The 18,201-nt window shown below is 49.4% G+C and overlaps 1 protein-coding gene and 2 non-coding genes across 4 annotated transcripts in view; all 3 read left to right on the top strand.

The window, feature by feature from the left end:
- The first annotated feature begins 371 nt into the window (after positions 1-371).
- Positions 372-2,187, top strand: LOC120845582. The gene has a single exon (XR_005716784.1). It is a non-coding gene; the product is annotated as a small subunit ribosomal RNA (ribosomal RNA).
- Positions 2,188-2,625: 438 nt separating this feature from the next.
- On the top strand, positions 2,626-2,778 carry LOC120845739. The gene has a single exon (XR_005716881.1). It is a non-coding gene; the product is annotated as a 5.8S ribosomal RNA (ribosomal RNA).
- An 11,481-nt stretch (positions 2,779-14,259) lies between these two features.
- Positions 14,260-18,201, top strand: part of LOC115318080 (WW domain-binding protein 11) — a 5,692-nt gene continuing 1,750 nt past the window's right edge. The window contains exons 1-8 of one of the 2 annotated variants that reach the window (XM_040217267.3): positions 14,260-15,165; positions 15,888-16,021; positions 16,519-16,656; positions 16,735-16,936; positions 17,233-17,295; positions 17,484-17,807; positions 17,911-17,966; positions 18,034-18,201. The exon at positions 18,034-18,201 is cut by the window's right edge and continues 55 nt beyond it. In XM_040217267.3, coding sequence (XP_040073201.1) covers positions 14,973-15,165; positions 15,888-16,021; positions 16,519-16,656; positions 16,735-16,936; positions 17,233-17,295; positions 17,484-17,807; positions 17,911-17,966; positions 18,034-18,201 — 1,278 coding nt within the window. In that variant the 5' untranslated portion in view covers positions 14,260-14,972. Of the gene's footprint in view, positions 15,166-15,887; positions 16,022-16,518; positions 16,937-17,232; positions 17,296-17,483; positions 17,808-17,910; positions 17,967-18,033 lie in introns of both variants that reach the window. The other variant, XM_040503445.2, reaches the window with a different exon arrangement.

Consider the following 18,201-nt stretch of genomic DNA (forward strand, 5'->3'; position numbering starts at 1 on the left):
GGGTGTTTCGGAGCGTCCGCGCTAACCGAACGGTGTGAAATGACGAGTGCGTTCTGACCGAAGGCCGGGGTGCGTCCTCGCGTCCTCACGGGACCTGAAAGCTCGGCAACGCTGCGAAGGCGTCGTCAATGATTTTTTTGGCGTACGACTTTCTGTTGCTACGACGAGAAAGAAATTTATGCGCTTCTTGCCGCGTCGGTACCGACCTCGGTCGGGGATATTCCGGCTGCGCGCTCGAACGTGCTTCATTTCTTCTTGGATTTGGAAGTAATTCCTAAGCGTTGTGTGTGTTTGCGGTTCGTAAGGGGCGCCTGACGGTGGCCCCGCGTCCGCGCGTTGGTAGGGTTTTGGGCGACCCACCACGAAAAGATTACCTGGTTGATCCTGCCAGTAGTCATATGCTTGTCTCAAAGATTAAGCCATGCATGTCTAAGTACATGCCGAAACAAGGCGAAACCGCGAATGGCTCATTAAATCAGTTATGGTTCCTTAGATCGTTTCTTCCTACTTGGATAACTGTGGCAATTCTAGAGCTAATACATGCAGTGAGCCCGAAGCCCCTCGGGGCGACGGGTGCTTTTATTAGACCAAGATCAATCGGGCTTCGGTCCGTTTTGTGTGGTGACTCTGGATAACTTTGTGCTGATCGCACGGCCACGAGCCGGCGACGTTTCTTTCAAGTGTCTGCCTTATCAACTGTCGATGGTAGGTTATGCGCCTACCATGGTTGTTACGGGTAACGGAGAATCAGGGTTCGATTCCGGAGAGGGAGCCTGAGAAACGGCTACCACATCCAAGGAAGGCAGCAGGCGCGCAAATTACCCACTCCCGGCACGGGGAGGTAGTGACGAAAAATAACAATACGGGACTCTTTTGAGGCCCCGTAATTGAAATGAGTACACTCTAAATCCTTTAACGAGGATCCATTGGAGGGCAAGTCTGGTGCCAGCAGCCGCGGTAATTCCAGCTCCAATAGCGTATACTAAAGTTGCTGCGGTTAAAAAGCTCGTAGTTGGATCTCAGTTACAGGCGGGAAGTGCGTGGACACCACGTTACGGCCCGTGCTGAACATCATGCCTGTCGTGGCTTGGTTCCCTTCATCAGGTGCCTTGCTTTGGCCGGCGCGTTTACTTTGAAAAAATTAGAGTGCTCAACGCAGGCGATTCGCCTGAATAACAGTGCATGGAATAATAGAACAAGATCCTGTTTCTGTTCTGTTGGTTTTTGGAATACAGGATAATGATTAAGAGGGACAGACGGGGGCATTCGTATTGCGGCGCTAGAGGTGAAATTCTTGGACCGTCGCAAGACGAACTACTGCGAAAGCATTTGCCAAGAATGTTTTCATTGATCAAGAACGAAAGTTAGAGGTTCGAAGGCGATCAGATACCGCCCTAGTTCTAACCATAAACGATGCCAACCAGCGATCCGCCTGAGTTACTCAAATGACTCGGCGGGCAGCTTCCGGGAAACCAAAGTATTTGGGTTCCGGGGGAAGTATGGTTGCAAAGCTGAAACTTAAAGGAATTGACGGAAGGGCACCACCAGGAGTGGAGCCTGCGGCTTAATTTGACTCAACACGGGAAAACTTACCCGGCCCGGACACTGGGAGGATTGACAGATTGAGAGCTCTTTCTTGATTCGGTGGATGGTGGTGCATGGCCGTTCTTAGTTGGTGGAGCGATTTGTCTGGTTAATTCCGATAACGAACGAGACTCTAGCCTATTAAATAGGTGCGTGGTTCTCTGCACCTTGCACCCTTCTTAGAGGGACAAGCGGCTCCTAGCCGCACGAAACAGAGCAATAACAGGTCTGTGATGCCCTTAGATGTCCGGGGCCGCACGCGCGCTACACTGAAGGAAGCAGCGTGTTTTTATCCCTGTCTGTAAAGACTGGGTAACCCGTGGAACCTCCTTCGTGATTGGGATAGGGGCTTGCAATTGTTCCCCTTGAACGAGGAATTCCCAGTAAGCGCGTGTCATAAGCTCGCGTTGATTACGTCCCTGCCCTTTGTACACACCGCCCGTCGCTACTACCGATTGATTGATTTAGTGAGGTCTTCGGACCGATACCCGGAGCGGCCTTTCGGTTGCGCCGGTGTGTTGGAAAGATGACCAAACTTGATCATTTAGAGGAAGTAAAAGTCGTAACAAGGTTTCCGTAGGTGAACCTGCGGAAGGATCATTACCGGATGTTATTTGGCATCGTTTTGTCTTCTTCCTCTTGTACGGGGAATGGACTCGATGTGCGAATTTATCTGGCGCCGATCCCGACCAAGCTTGGATGCCGTCGGGACGGCACAAAAAAAAAAAAAAAAAACTGTGGTTCGGATGTGCCTTTTTCTTTGGGTGGCCTCCTATCCTTTCGATGATGCGCCCAGCGGGAGCCCTCTGCTGCCTCGATTGAGAGGAGATTTCAAGTGCACCGGGACAATCCGCGGGTTACAAAAGGCGCATCGCCCCCTTTTTCGTCTCTTCTCGAGGATCGCCCTTTTGTTTTGATTAACGAAGAGGCGTTTGAGAAGAAGCTTTTTTTTGCGCTTTCGAGATGGCATGGGATGTGCCGGGCGCGAAAAAAAAACAACAACTTGTGTTTTGTCGTACTGATTGAAAAATCCAAAAACACGACTCTAAGCGGTGGATCACTCGGTTCTCGGGTCGATGAAGAACGCAGCCAGCTGCGAGACTTGGTGTGAATTGCAGGACACACTGAGCACTTACTCTTTGAACGCACATTGCGGCCTCGGGCCTTCCCGTGGCTTCGTCTGTGTGAGGGTCGGATCATATATCAAGAGAGGAGAATTTGTTTTCTACCTCGTTTTGACTGTGTCGGATCGTGGGCAGCACGCAGTTTTATGCTTTCTTGCGTTGCGTTTTCTTTGAGCAAATGCACGAGTGGTGCGATTGCACGCGTGCGCTTAACCAGTCCTCCTCCTCCTACGAGTTTTTATCGAACACTGCATGGGAAAACGAAACTCGATGGATACCGTTTGTGGAAAATCCCGTACCAAAAAAATCTTTCGCACGTTGAACGGCGCTGTGACGTCGGTGCGTTAGAAACGGAGATTTGAAACGGTTTCTTTTCGATCGATTCTGTTTTCTTTGGCGTGGATGTTGTTCGAGTGGAAAAACCGTGGGACGGAGTTGGCGTTGGCGCGTTGAAACGCGGCGTCGGCAAATGTAAATCTCGTGGCGTTGATTTGCGCAAAAAAAAGAAAAACGCTTCTGGGAGGAAAGTATTTTGCGTCGTAGCCTTCCGTCAGTCTAAGACCTTCGCGTCCCCGATGAATACTGGAGCCATCCAGTAGGGGAATGCCGTTGGATTGCGCGCTTTCTTTTTTGTCGAATCGAAAGCGATGCAAAGCGTGTGTACAACAACTGTTAGTTCGCCATCCTTTTGTGTTTTTGACATGTGGTAAGGAGGCGAAGTTTTTGTTGGAAAGCGCACAAAATAAAAAAAAAAGATTGTCGACCTCACATCAGGCGAGACAACCCGCTGAATTTAAGCATATCACTAAGCGGAGGAAAAGAAACCAACAGGGATTCCCTTAGTAGCGGCGAGCGAAACGGGACCTAGCCCAGCACCGAATCCCTCGTCCTTGCCGGCGATCGGGAAATGTGGTGTATGGGAGGTAACGTTCCCGAGAGTTTTGCGGTGGTGCAAGTCCCCCTGACAGGGGCTTGACCCAGAGTGGGTGCCAGGCCCGTCTCCGCCACTGCTCTCTCGGGATGGAACCTCCCGTGAGTCGGGTTGCTTGAGAGTGCAGCCCTAATTGGGTGGTAAACTCCATCTAAGGCTAAATACGTCCGAGAGACCGATAGTTCACAAGTACCGTGAGGGAAAGTTGAAAAGAAATTTGAAGAGAGAGTTCAAGAGTACGTGAAACCGCTTAGAGTAAAACGGGTGGGCCCTCGAAGCTCGAGGGCGGTGGGATTCAGTTTCGCTGTGACGTGGAGCGGTGTCAGCGTCTTGGTTTACGGGCTCTCCTTGTGGGGGCCCGTTCCGGCTGCCCGCGCGGTGCCGCGCACTCCGGAACGCATTTTCCACCGTCGGTAGGACGCCGCGACGGGCACGGGTAACCCTTTCAAGAACGACTTTGAGTCCGGCCGCTGGAGGTGACCGGCGACGGCCCTTGTTTGGCTGTCGTGGGAGTTATACCTGGCCGGTAATCGAGTACGTCACCCTGCCCAGGCCTCATGGGCTACTCCCTTCGGGGAGGCCCGAAACGATGCCCTCCGGAATGCGGAGCGGGAAACCCGGCTGGGTCAACGGGTCGCCTGCCTTACGCCAGGTATTCGCCTGACGTTCGGTGTTTGGGGCTCGGAACCGGCGAGGCGGGTTCTTTCCGCGGAGGGTCGTCATGGTTGGCGGCGAGTAGGTCGGTAACCCACCCGACCCGTCTTGAAACACGGACCAAGGAGTCTAACATGTGCGCGAGTCAATGGGTCCCTCAAAACCCAGAGGCGCAATGAAACGTGAAGGCGCGGCCTCGTGCCGTGCCGAGTTGCGATCCCGGGCCGCCCAGGGGTCCGACGAAGGGAGCAGCAACGGCCCGCCCCACACGCTCACGTCGTGGGGGCGGCGCTAGAGCGCACACGTTGGCACCCGAAAGATGGTGAACTATGCCCGGGCAGGACGAGGCCAGAGGAAACTCTGGTGGAGGTCCGAAGCGCTTCTGACGTGCAAATCGATCGTCCGACCCAGGTATAGGGGCGAAAGACTAATCGAACCATCTAGTAGCTGGTTCCCTCCGAAGTTTTCCTCAGGATAGCTGGCGCTTGTTGCCGAGACCAGTCACACCGGGTAAAGCGAATGATTAGAGGCATTGGGGTCGAAACGACCTCAACCTATTCTCAAACTTTCAATGGGTGTGTCGGAGGCCTTCTGGTCTGAGGCCTCCGGAAGCGATGAGAGTGCCAAGTGGGCCACTTTTGGTAAGCAGAACTGGCGCTGTGGGATGAACCAAACGCCGGGGTAAGGCGCCCGATGCGGGACGCTCATGAGATCCCATGAAGGGTGTTGGTTGCTTAAGACAGCAGGACGGTGGCCATGGAAGTCGGAACCCGCTAAGGAGTGTGTAACAACTCACCTGTCGAAGCAACTAGCCCCGAAAATGGATGGCGCTCTAGTGTCGAGCCTATCCCCGGCCGCTGCCGGCAGATGCACGCAAACAAGGGGGTGCTAAGCTGCAGCGAGTAGGAGGGCCGCTGCGGTGAGCGTTGAAGGTGTCGGGCGTAAGCCCGCCTGGAGCCGCCGCTGGTGCAGATCTTGGTGGTAGTAGCAAATACTCAAGTGAGAACCTTGAGGACTGAAGTGGAGAAGGGTTCCATGTGAACAGCAGTTGAACATGGGTGAGTCGGTCCTAAGGGAAAGGAGAAGTTCTTTCCGAAGCGGGAGCACTTTTTTGCAGTGGAGAGAGCCCCGCAGTGACCGAAAGGGAATCGGGTTAATAATCCCGAACCCGGACACGGAGATTGGTCCTTCGGGGCCCAGTGCGGTAACGCAAACCAGCTCGGAGACGCCGATGCGAGCCCCGGGAAGAGTTTTCTTTTCTCTGTAAGGAGATCGAGTCCCTGGAATGGGTTCGCCCCGAGATAGGGATGGTGGCTCCGTAGAGCAGTGCGGTTCTTGCGCTGTCCGGTGCGCTCGCGTCGGCCCTTGAAAATCCGAGTGAGGGAGTGTGATTTTCGTGCCGGACCGTACCCACATCCGCAGCAGGTCTCCAAGGTGAACAGCCTCTAGTCGATGGACCAATGTAGGTAAGGGAAGTCGGCAAAACGGATCCGTAACCTTGGGATAAGGATTGGCTCTGAGGACTGAGCCGGTCGGGCTGGGGACCTGAAGCAGGAACGGCACTGCACCGGGACTGGGCGGGGCTCGCCATTCACGCGGCGCGGCCAAGCCCGGACCAGCGTCGGGACCTTCCTGTGGAAAGCCTCAGCTGCGCGGCGTCTGAGGGCTTCGTGCCCAAAGTGCTATGCTTCGGCCGGCAAAAAACAGTCAACTCAGAACTGGCACGGACCGGGGGAATCCGACTGTCTAATTAAAACAAAGCATTGCGATGGCCGCTGGTCGGTGTTGACGCAATGTGATTTCTGCCCAGTGCTCTGAATGTCAACGTGAAGAGATTCATCAAAGCGCGGGTAAACGGCGGGAGTAACTATGACTCTCTTGTGGAAACGGCGGGGAGTGGCGGTCGACTGTTTTGGGGCTCCCACAGTTTAGCTCTAAAATGAAGGAAAAACCCTAGAATTTTGCAAAAGATGTGACAGAAGCTCTCTATGAATGTTCCAGGAACGCGCCCGGGTAGTCGTTCTCCAGCCTAGAGGCCTTTCCAGGCAGCAGGGACCTGTTTTCTCCCGACGGTACGGCCGCCCGGCCAAGATGGCCACCACCTGACTGCCAGCCTGCACTTTCCTCGGCTGTCCTGCGCCAAACCTGCCTCCAGGTCAGCTGGCTCGGTGTCAGAGCTGTCCCGCTGCCGGAATTCCTGCGAAGGAAGACTTTCCATGCGGCGGGTGGCCTCCTGCTCATCATCTGGCTCGCCAGGCATCGAGGTGAAGGCTCCTTTGTTCCCAACCCAAGCAGCATCTGGGCCCCACTAAGACGGCGCTGGGGGCCGATCCCGGCGCAGTCAAGGCTTCCCCTTCAACACAGGGCGGCAGAGGACCGAGCGGCAGCATGGCAAGTGCTTTGAACAGCATAGAATTGTATAATTTGCGCTGAACGAACTGTTTTACGCTCGGAAGCACGTTTGTTTTGATCGGCCCCGGAGGCAGTGCAATACCGCGACTAAAGCGGCTAAGGTGAGGTAAATTGATTTCTGCTAAAAATTCGCTGTAATAGGCCGTTCGCGGGCGAAACTTCAGCTAATTGGTATTCTAAATGCAGCAGCTGCCTCCCTGCTAATTTTTACAGCGCGTAGTTACCAATATTTGGCCAAATTAACTGTTTTTTGCGAAACACCACGTGTTTCAGCTTAAAATTCGCTGTAATAGGCCGTTCGCGGGCGAAACTCCAGCTAATTGGTATTCTAAGGGAAGCAGTTGCCTCCCTGCTAATTTTTCCAGCGCGTAGATACCAATATTTGGCCAAATTAACTGTTTTTTGCGAAAAAACCACGTGTTGAGGTTTGGTTGCCAGACTTTCGTGTCTGCACAGCAGTTCTGGTAAGAGGGGTTGCCAGACTTTCGTGCCAAGCGCACTAAAACGGCGCTGTAGGCCGATCCCGGCGCAGTGAAGGCTTCCCCTTCAACACAGGGCATCAGGGGACGAAGCCGCAGCATGGCAGGTGCTTTTGACAGCATCCAATCTAATAATTAGCGTTGAAAAAATGTTTTACTATTGAAAGCCCATTTCTTGGCCCCGGAGCCAGTGCGATACCGCAACTAAACTGTGTAAGGTGAGGTAAATTGATTTCTGCTTAAAATTCGCATTAATAGGCCGTTCGCGGGTTGAAACTCCAGCTAATTGGTATTCTGGGGGTAGTAGCTGCCTCCCTGCTAATCTTCACAGCGTATAGATGCAAATATTTGCCCAAATTAACCGTTTTTTTCGGAAAACCACGTGCTGTATTTGGGGTGCCAGATTTTTGTGTCTGCTCAGCAGTTCTGGGGAGAGGGGTTGCCAGACTTTCGGGTCGAGTGTTTTTGTTTTTGCTTGTATTGCCTGTTGTGGATTTTGGGGGTTGTGTATGATGTTTTGCAGTGCAATAGAGTGTGTATCGTTGTAAGTCTGTATGCCAGCAATAACGTAGCAAAATGCTGTGCTATGTAAGTGTGAATTAAGTGTAACTATTGGATCGCTGAGTCAGTGATCCATCTGTAAGTTGTATGTTGGTTACCAGGGGTTGGATTAGCAAAGATACTTCTTGCAACTTGTGTTGAGTCAACATGAGTGCCCCTGACATGAACACTGTGGCGTGTCCGAAGTGTGGGAAAGTGTTTAAGACGAGGGGACTTGCGAGCCATAGGAGGAAATGTGACAATGTTAATCTGAATGAGGAGATTGTGATAGAAAAAGTTAAGGCTAGATGGACGGAGGAGGAAACATATTTTCTAGCTAAAGCAGAAGCAGAAGCGCTACTGCAGGGAGTGAAGCCGCTGGGTATTAACAATGTCCTTTTCAAGAAGTTTTGTGGGAAGGGGAGGGGCGGGAAAGGAAGAACGACAGAGTCTGTAAAGGGACAGCGCAGAAAAGCAGAGTATAAGGCACTTGTCCGTAAATTTGTGAAAGAGGGACAGAAATCTCCGAAAAATAAACAGGCAATAAAGGGGCGGCAGGCCAGAAGAGAGCAGCGGGAGTCGCCGACCCCGCAGACCGGGGGAAGCAAACCAGAAGAGAGACGGGATAACGCAGAGAGCAACACTGGTATTGCTCTGGAAACAGAACGTGTCCCGCCCCCGGGGGACCTAGATGCTGATGCCTGCTCGAGTAGCGCAACTGAAGATTCTGAGTTGTTCTTGGGAAAGACTAAGCTTGCGGAGTGGCTGGAGGAGCACTGTAACTCCGGAGGCACGGCGGAGGAAAAGAGCTTGAACCAGGTGATTAGGACGGCTCTTCGGGGAGAACCGTTTGCAGTTGATCTTGACCGAGTTTTGAGTAGGTACGAGCATCCTGCGGAGAACGGTCGTCAACCTGCCCCGGAGGAGCACTTAAGTAAAAGAAATGCTAGGAAGAAGGAATACCGCATCGTCCAAAACCTTTACAACAAGAACCGTAAAGTGTGTGCTCAACGAGTCTTGGACGGTGTGAAGGAGGATCAGGTGGCTCCAGACGAACTCGTTAACTACTGGTTTCGGGTTATGAGCGAGACACCCACGGATGAGCCCTGTCCCTCGGGGGATCTATTGGATGCACGGGACGTGACAGTACTGCCAATAACAGAGCAGGAAGTACAGGAAAACATGCCAAAGCACTCCAGTGCACCTGGCCCTGACGGACTGACGGTCAAAGAGTTTAAGGCAATCCCGAGAAATTTTGTGGTGAAGCTCTACAACTTGTTCTTGTACTGGGGTCGTGCCTCCATGAAGCTGGGGAATGCTCGAACCATCTTTATCACTAAAGTGGAGGCAGCTTCTCAGCCAGGGGAGTATAGGCCGATCTCGATTGGCTCGGTGCTCCTGCGCACCTTTCACAAGATCCTAGACAAAAGGTTGAGACAGATTGTTCACCTACGTGACGAGCAACGGGCGTTTAAAAGCACTGATGGATGCTTTGAGAACATCATGATTCTGAGTACGCTACTTAAGACAAGTCATGCCGCGGGGCGAAGCCTTTACATGGCTAATATAGACCTGTCAAAGGCATTTGACAGCGCCACACACACCGCAATACTGAATGGACTTGCACGCCACCAAATGGTGGGGAAGTCCATGATTGACTACCTGCATTGGTTCTACACAAATTGTACTACAACCTTGCAACACAGAGGGGTGGAAAGGACAGTGCGCCCTGGGAAGGGAGTCAGACAAGGTGACCCGCTGTCTCCGCTGTTGTTTAACGCGGTCATCGATGAGTTCATCGACAGCATCCCCCCGGGCTTTGGTGTGAGACTGGGTGAGGGGCGGTGCGCGTCGTTGGCTTTTGCTGATGACCTCGTGATTCTGGCGGAGACGGCGGCTGGCCTACAATTTCTCCTCGACAAGTTCCAGGAATTTTTGAGCACTAGGGGTCTCACAGTAAACGTAAAGAAGTCTTCGACCCTAAGCCTCGTAGGAGACGGGAAAAACAAAAAGGCAAAAATCTGCCCAGTGGCTTTCAAAGTAAATGGAGAACCACTTCGAGTGATTGATTGCTCAGGTTCATGGCGCTATCTGGGGGTCGAAGTTAACACATCAGGGGAGATATGGTACAATGGGGTGAATTTCGACGACCTTATCGCAAGGCTAGAGAGGGCCCCCCTTAAACCTCAGCAGAAGATGAACATTCTAATCTTCTACCTAATACCGAGACTAATCTATGGCTTGGTTATGAGTGCCAAGTCAAAGACATACCGACACCAGATTGACCGTAGGATTAGAGCGGCTGTCCGGCTCTTTCTGCATCTGCCGAAGGACGTTCCAGTTGCCTTCCTATACGCTGCGGTGGGGGACGGCGGGTTGGGGGTCACCTGTCTCGCGACAATGATTCCTCGGATCCGCCGTTCCCGGCTACTTGGGGTTCAGGGCGCTGGCGACGGAATGTTGGAGAGTCTGGTGACCATGACGGCATGGAAAGATGAGGTGGAGAGGGCGGGGAAAGGGGTAAAATTTAAGGGTGTCACGATTGAATCTAGAACACAGGAGCGCAGCTACTGGAGAGACCAGCTGCTGCAGATGGTGGACACGAGAGGGTTCAGGGAGGCACGGACATGTGCTGCTGCGGCCTTCATCCGGAACCCACCGCACTTTCTGAATGGACGGGAGTATGTCGACCTAATCAAACTTAGGGCCCACGCGCTTCCGTCCAAGACGAGGTGCGCCAGGGGAAGGGCGAAGGACACCCGCTGCAGGGCTGGCTGTGCCTTCCCTGAGACACACGCACATATTATCCAGGTGTGTCCTCGGTCGTATGCGCCGCGCCTGGAAAGACATAATTGTGTGGCACCCTGGATTGCGGAGAAGATAAGAAATGATGGCTGCACGGTGTCCGAGGAGCCCAGAATTAAAGTAAAAGATGAAATCAGGTACCCAGATTTAATTTGTGTAAAGGGTGAGAGGGCATGGATTCTAGATGTTCAAATAGTCGGGGAATACAAAAGCCTTAACTCACTTAATGAGGACAAGATTAGGAAGTATTCTGCTCCGGACTTTGTGGACGCAGTAAGGTCCAAGTTCTCGGTAACCACTGTCGCCGTGCACGCCATAACAGCCACTAAGAGAGGGCTCGTTTGCCCAAGATCAGCTGAGGCTTTGGGCTTGCTGGGCTTCTCAAAGCGTGACATTTCCTCTTTAATCCTCAAGGTAGTTCGTGGCTCCTTGCGATGTTTCTACCACTTCATGCGGGGAACAAACCGAAGTGTGTAAACTGTTTATTGTTCTCCCCCATGTGTTCTTTCTTTTGTTGTTGTTTTGGAGGGGCGTAGGTGTGTGGAATCTCGCCTGCCATATTTGTTTTTTTTTATGTAACCAATGTGTATGTATCTTTTTCTTTCGTTCTGTGTTTTGTGTTCTTTTTATTCTCTTGAGATTGTTGTTGTCATCTCTGTAATGGCCTCCTTAGAGTCAACTAGACATGTATAAAAATAAACAACTCTCTTTTTTCCCCTTTGCACAGGGGAACTCCTGTTGTGTGAAATTGAAAATTGAAGTGCTGTTAGTCTTCTGTAGTCAGTGTTCATTTTGTGTTTTGAGTGCTGTGTCGTTCCCACACTTGGATGTGCTATGGTGTTTGTGACAATGAGGTTAAGCTTCCTTAAAAAGCGAACGAGTTGGATTCTTCCAATAAAAAGTTAGCCAAATGCCTCGTCATCTAATTAGTGACGCGCATGAATGGATTAACGAGATTCCCACTGTCCCTATCTACTACCCCCCCACCTGGGGTGGGGAACCCTAGCACTGGGGTTCCGCATGTGGACGGGGGGGACAAAAAGGGCCTGGGAACCCTAGCTTACCCCATGGAAGCGGAGCCACTGAGGCGGGGTCCATACCAGGGGAAGCTATCATAAAGGTGGTGCCCCTCGTAACTTCCCACGTAGGGAGGTGCCCCCGCACGGTGGCGGGGGTGATCTCCAGGGGAGCCGAGGGATATAAAAGTGATCACTGATCGGCGGGGCTGGATGGTTCATGGTTGCCATTCAGTGACCGTCGGACCCGCTGTGAGACGCACTCATGTCTTAGTAGCGGAGCCGGACAGTGAGTCGAGCAAGTGGGTACTTTTAGTACCACTGGTTTTCCCGGGCCGTTCCACTGGCTGTACAATACAATAGTTGGTTTCATTTATAACCCCTTAATTCCAATTGGCTTTTTCCTGAAATTTTCACTTGATCACATGATCCTATTCATTTTTATTGGAATTGGGTTAAGCCTGCGGTGCGAAAGCGGGAGCGGGCAGGGGACAAGTTTTTCTTAAATTTTTTACAAGAGCCCCGACTCAAAATCTGTCCCTATCTACTATCTAGCGAAACCACAGCCAAGGGAACGGGCTTGGAAAAATCAGCGGGGAAAGAAGACCCTGTTGAGCTTGACTCTAGTCTGACTCTGTGAAGAGACATGAGAGGTGTAGCATAAGTGAAAGGCCGTGAACCCTCGCGGTTGTGTCGTGCCGTCAGTGAAATACCACTACTTTCATCGTTTCTTTACTTACTCGGTGAAGCGGAAAGCGGACCATGAGTGTCCACGCTTCTAGCACTAAGTGCAAGGCCCTTCGTTGGCCCGCACGATCTGTTCCGAGGACAGTGTCAGGCGGGGAGTTTGACTGGGGCGGTACATCTGTCAAATGGTAACGCAGGTGTCCTAAGGCGAGCTCAGCGAGGACAGAAACCTCGCGTAGAGCAAAAGGGCAAATGCTTGCTTGATCTTGATTTTCAGTACGATTACAGACCGCGAAAGCGGGGCCCCTCGATCCTTTTGACTTTAAGAGTTTTAAGCAAGAGGTGTCAGAAAAGTTACCACACCCAGGTGAAAATATGAAGTGGGATTTCAAGTGGTCCCACTTGCTTTCAAGTGGTCCCCCTTGTGACCACTTGGACTGCAAATGGTCCCACTTGTGACCACTTGGATTGCAAGTGGTTTCTGAAGTGGGACCACTTGGGCTACAACTGGTCCAACTTGACTTCAAGTGGTCCCACTTGTGACCACTTGGACTGCAACTGGTTTCTGAACTGGTCCCACTTGCCTTCAAATGGTTCACGGATGAATAGTTCCCTTCAGCTAAAGATGGTGTCCACTCACAATTAAATGGTCTCTGATGTCCAGTTCAGTCCAACTGCCAAGAATTTGACAGTTGACTTTAAGTCATACACTTTGTACTAAAGGTTATTTCCAAAATGCACTTGGAGAGCCAAGTCTATAATTTATTAATACACTTGACTCCTTTCCAGACTAGATAAAGTATCCTAATTATTAAAGAAAAAACAGTGCAGAAACCACACTAGCAGGCAAAACATATGACCTATATTTTGTGGGTCACCTCTGTTGTTCGTCATCACACTTTTGCAGTTTTTATTTTAGTAAGTACCAACTAGACCATGTTAATGACTTGCTACAGTTAACTGAACTGGACTGAGCATAATTATTTTTAATCAAAAACATGCAAGTGGAAGTCAAGCTGATTATGCCTCTCTCAACAAGGTGCAACTACATAAATATTTCTTGAAAACTTCAACTCTGCAGGGTTGTAGATTACTCAGCTGAGGTTGATGCCTCCACTGCTCATTCAGGGAAATTAATGGGATATTCAAAGATGGCAAGAGGGTGTAAACAATTTCAGACTGTTTCACCAGAAGTCTTGTAAAGACCAATGACTACAAGAAAAAAAACTTTTGCACAGGTCAAAACTGGCATATGTATTCAGCTCTGTTAGGAACGTTTTCGGACAATTGCTTGCATATGCACAAGTTAAAAATAATGAGGAGTAAAAATACAAATCAGGATATCAAAAGTAAACTTGGTTTGACAAATTCACAAAATAAAAACAAAACAGAATAGGCAAAGTGAATAGTATCTAACTTACAACAAATATTAATGGGACAATTTTTCAGTTACAGTTGAGCTAACATAGAAAGAGGCGACCTATAAAATGTTTGAATACCAGAACAAAAGTTTCACCAGTTATCCCATTTTATATTTTACAAAGAAATATGAGCATAAAACTTTCAAACAGAGATAAGCACTTGGTGTTTGTAATGTTATAAAAATACAAGAAGCATAATTTTAACCCATCTCTTAGCTGATAGAATTGATTTTACTGCAGAGAAAGATTTTTTTTTTCACAATAACAGTGACAGAAATCCCAGTGGCTACTTGTACAAATCTGTGAGCTACTGCATGATGCTGTCCATGCTAGGCCATACTTAATGGCAATGTCCATGGCAAGGACAAGGGCGTCACCCACGGACATTGTAGTTCCATTACTGGGGGAGCTCACGAACTTAAAAAAAAAACGGCGAGCTGGAAGAACTGGAGGAAGTAGCTTCATCCGCGAACGTGGAACCACTGTGTTCGGGACTTGCATTACCACTCGGTTCTGAAACACCACCAGGATCTTCAAAGAGGCTGTCGTCCGGTGCATTGACAAAAGAGGTGTCAGGGTCACCCCAATTCAAAAGGTGGACGAGCATCACCTGAAGATGCAAGCGTCCTTTTCCTTAATTCATACTCTGTTGACCTTGGCAAAGGTTCATCCCAAGCATCGGGCTCGAGGTTGCACTTTCGAGTCTTGGGCCTCATTTTTCTTTTCACAAAGAAAGCACTGGAAAAACGGCATAACCAAATCGAACACGCACAAGTCCAGTCCGTTCACACCAAAGTTGGCTGGATTAGGCACAGTCTTTCAATCTCGCACTTCAGATAGCATCTGTTAAATTTAGACAAACATTAGTTTTCGCCGAATCGAACAATTCGCCTACAAAAGCGTGAAACGTGCTAGGGCAGCTGGGGAAAACGGTGATGGCGATGGAGCTTGCCACCTGCCCTTGAGTCATGTGGGGTAAATTCACCTCGTTGGGTAAATTCTCCATTTTGCGACAAATACAAATTGAATGGATAAACTGGTTATGTCTACATATTCCAGAAAGCTAGATTTACTTTTTGTTTATTTATACTTCAAGTAAAAGTATTTTTTCCCTCGTTTGCCTTCACATTTTTAATGTAATCGCAAGATGGAGAAAAAAAACTTGTCAAATCCGTCACGATCCCGTGAAATCCGTAGCCACAGCCGCTTTCTGGTTCTAGCAGTTCTAGGCCTAGTCTCCTATGTCGACGCGTGGAGTACGCAAATACGTAGTTAAACGTTACGGGAACCACGAAAGCCCGGGCATTAGCTAACGTAAAATGTTCGCGCTGGTCCGTTTTTTTAATGAGTTCGACGGAAAAGTGTATGTGGTGCCCGTTCGGTGCATTAAGGACTTCCATCCGTTAAATGAAAATGACTTTGACAAGAATGGTGTCTACACAACGTACTGGGAAGACCTAGAGAACTCCGAAAATACAGGATCCTACTCTTCGCAGGTGCTGCTTCTCGCAAGTAAGTAATTGCATGTTCGTTCACACAACTCCTTGTATCATAAAGAGCGTGGTGAGCACATGCATGCGGTGCGTCACGTCGGAGAAACGTTTCTCCGCGGAGCTTAGTGGACATTCTCCCAGCTGTAATTAATGTCCGACATAGGGCGTCCATCGTCTACATCGCTGAATGCTTAAAAAAGATTGCAACTGCCTCAACGCTCCGCTATACTGCACTGCAGCTAAAGCTACAAGCGCGAGCTAGCCCGCGCTCCAGGCTACGAGACGTGCAGTTCGCACGTCTCATAGGCCATACAGGGCTACGGCATCTACTTTACTTTTATTTCAGCGCAAAAGACGAGGACAAGAAAGGGACACGGTGCGCAGTCCTCGTTTTTTACTTGAAATTGCTGTTATGGATCACTAACTAGCTCAATTGTCAACCCTAGCCGACTTTATTTTCCCGGGCTCAATATTTCGCGAATTTGGCAAGGCGAGCAAGAAATTTGGCGAATCGGGGTGGTATGCTATGTATTTGTCACCACAGAGAAATATGCTTCCATATTATTCACTTTGCGAAATTCGCAAAAATCGGGTCCTCGCGGAAGGCGGAACTTTTCATTTACAATATATACATTGTAGAGCTTTGGCATAGAAAGTACTAAACTCTGTTGCCTGCACTTTCTAGGTACTATACCAAGAAATGGTGACAGTACTGCTGAACTAATTATTATTAAATTACAGGTTCCAAGGAAGAGCTGGAAGCTAAAAGGGCATTGAAAAGGGTGCGCAAGGCTATTATTCACCCTTCGGATTTGGAGCAGGGGGAGGGAAGCGAGCATGATGCTCCCGCTTCTCAGAAGCAATCGTCGAAGCTGGTATGTTATGCTCTGTTATGACACTTATTAGTTTGTTTATTTGAGCAACTCTGTGGCTCTTCCCTGAGAGCCATCATGGGAATGGACCTGTGTTAAAATATAGAAAATAAAATAGATGAAATGAACCTGTGTTAAAATATAGAAAATAAAATAGATGAACAACTTATAAAGGCAATTTTTAAGAAAATGTATTGTTAATGCATGAATAAGACTATCCATTGAACAAAGCATGACTCTAATTACGAAGGGAATGTCAGTCTTGAATTGCCTGAAGAAAAAGGAATGTAAATCTTTGAATTGCCCGAGGGAAAAGTGAATTATGAAAAACATTGCGTTTAAATTGGTCTTGTTGAATTACTCTTCCGTAGTTGATATGGGACGACATTGACCAATATATGAATTGGTTATGACAAAAAGGGGAATGTACTTTAATATTAATTTTTTATTTAAACAATTTCTCACACTTCTGTGAGCAACTTCTATGCTTCATGTTTCAGGACTCCCGCCAGACTTCACAAGACAAAAAAAGACAGAAGGCTCTCCAGTTGGCGTCAAAGAGTTCTGCTTACCAGAGGATATTAGAAGAGCAGCTCGAAAATGCTAAGAAGAAAAATGAAGCTGCCTCTGCTGTACAGGTCTGTGCCGCAATATGCATATCATACATGCTTTCAACATTTGTTTACCTGCAATCTACCAAACATGTTCTCGTGCAGGTCTCCAGAAAAAGACCACGCCCTGCCCCAGAATCGGACAGCGACAGCAATGATTACGTTGTCTCTGCCTCTGAGTTAAAGCGCGCACGAACAGAGGCACGGTACTGGCGCCGTCGCTACGAAGAAGTTAACAGAGAGAAGGCGCAACTTACTAATATCGTCGAAACTATGAGTGGAACTATAAATGGCCAGTTGGCAACGCGTAAGTACAAATATGGTGATCTGATGTTCATAATAGTGCCTGTGATTCTTACGAGCATAGTCTTGGGGACTGGTGTGCCTTGGATAGAAAATGTTTTAGGTAATTCATTTCTTGATACCACGGATTGTGCACATTTTCATCTTCTTTGTCAAATAGAAAGTTGCATCATAATACTGCTGTTAAAGGTATTGGCGAATTGATAATTTGGTGACTTCACTTTTAACTCTGGGTTGAATTTCTTATAGAGGTTTCTACCAGGGAGTTCAAACTAAGGGGTGGTTATTCATTTGTTCTAGTTAAGGAGATGCTGGAGTCCAGGGGGCCTGTTCAGCTGCCAGGAACACAGGCAGTTCATCAAGGTAAGGAGATAGCGACCTTATACTGAAAGTTACTCCATGTAATTTAATGCTCAGGGCAGTCACAGTTTAATTTTCAGGAATATTTGTGTACACCGTGTAACCAATATTTTGCAGTGGTCTATCTATAACCTGGTATCTGTGCTGTACTGTTCTCTTCAGGGACTCGAAGAAGTATGTATCTGTTTCAGTTTGCACATCACTTGAACCGACGGCAGGGCCAAGTGCACGGAGAACGGTGCCTCCTAGCAACCCCCCAAGGGCCCCTGCCGTTTGTCAGATGGCTCTGCCCCCAAGAAGTCCTCTGAGGAACCCTCTGAGGACCCCTCCGAGGACCCCTCCGAGGACCCCCCCGAGGACCCCCCCGAGGACCCCTCCGAGGACCCTTCCGAGGACCCCTCCGAGGACCCTTCCGAGGACCCCTCCGAGGACCCCTCCGAGGACCCCCCTAAGATGTCATCTATCACTGACCAACCAGCCCAGGAGTGCAGTCCTGGCCTCACCACCAGCAATAGGTATAATACTTGCATCAGTGAGACACTAGTGTCCCTTAAAATTAATGGAGAAGTTAACAAGATTTTGGTAAAACATACTTGTGGAACCTTCACCTCTCCTCAGTGGCTGACCCGCGAGCTGCAGGCCATGCACCCTTCACAGATGTAGGCGGTGGCAGGGTAAGCATATAAATAGCATTTTCCTGAGGTTGCCCCTAATTTATGTCTATACTGCTTCTATTCACAGTTCCATCTGAAAAGTGGCATCACTATCGGAGCCCACCAGGCAAAAAAAGCCTTGGGCCAACGGAAGCCAGCACTCGTGGCTAAGGACATAGCTCAGGCACTTTGGGGACGTCAAGGGCTGGCAGACCGCACTTATGGGGGCAAATTAGCCCCAAAAGACTACCACAAG

This window comes from Ixodes scapularis, unplaced genomic scaffold (genome assembly GCF_016920785.2).
Source record: "Ixodes scapularis isolate PalLabHiFi unplaced genomic scaffold, ASM1692078v2 ptg001158l_1___fragment_3__unscaffolded, whole genome shotgun sequence".
In the NCBI taxonomy this organism is placed as follows: domain Eukaryota; kingdom Metazoa; phylum Arthropoda; class Arachnida; order Ixodida; family Ixodidae; genus Ixodes; species Ixodes scapularis.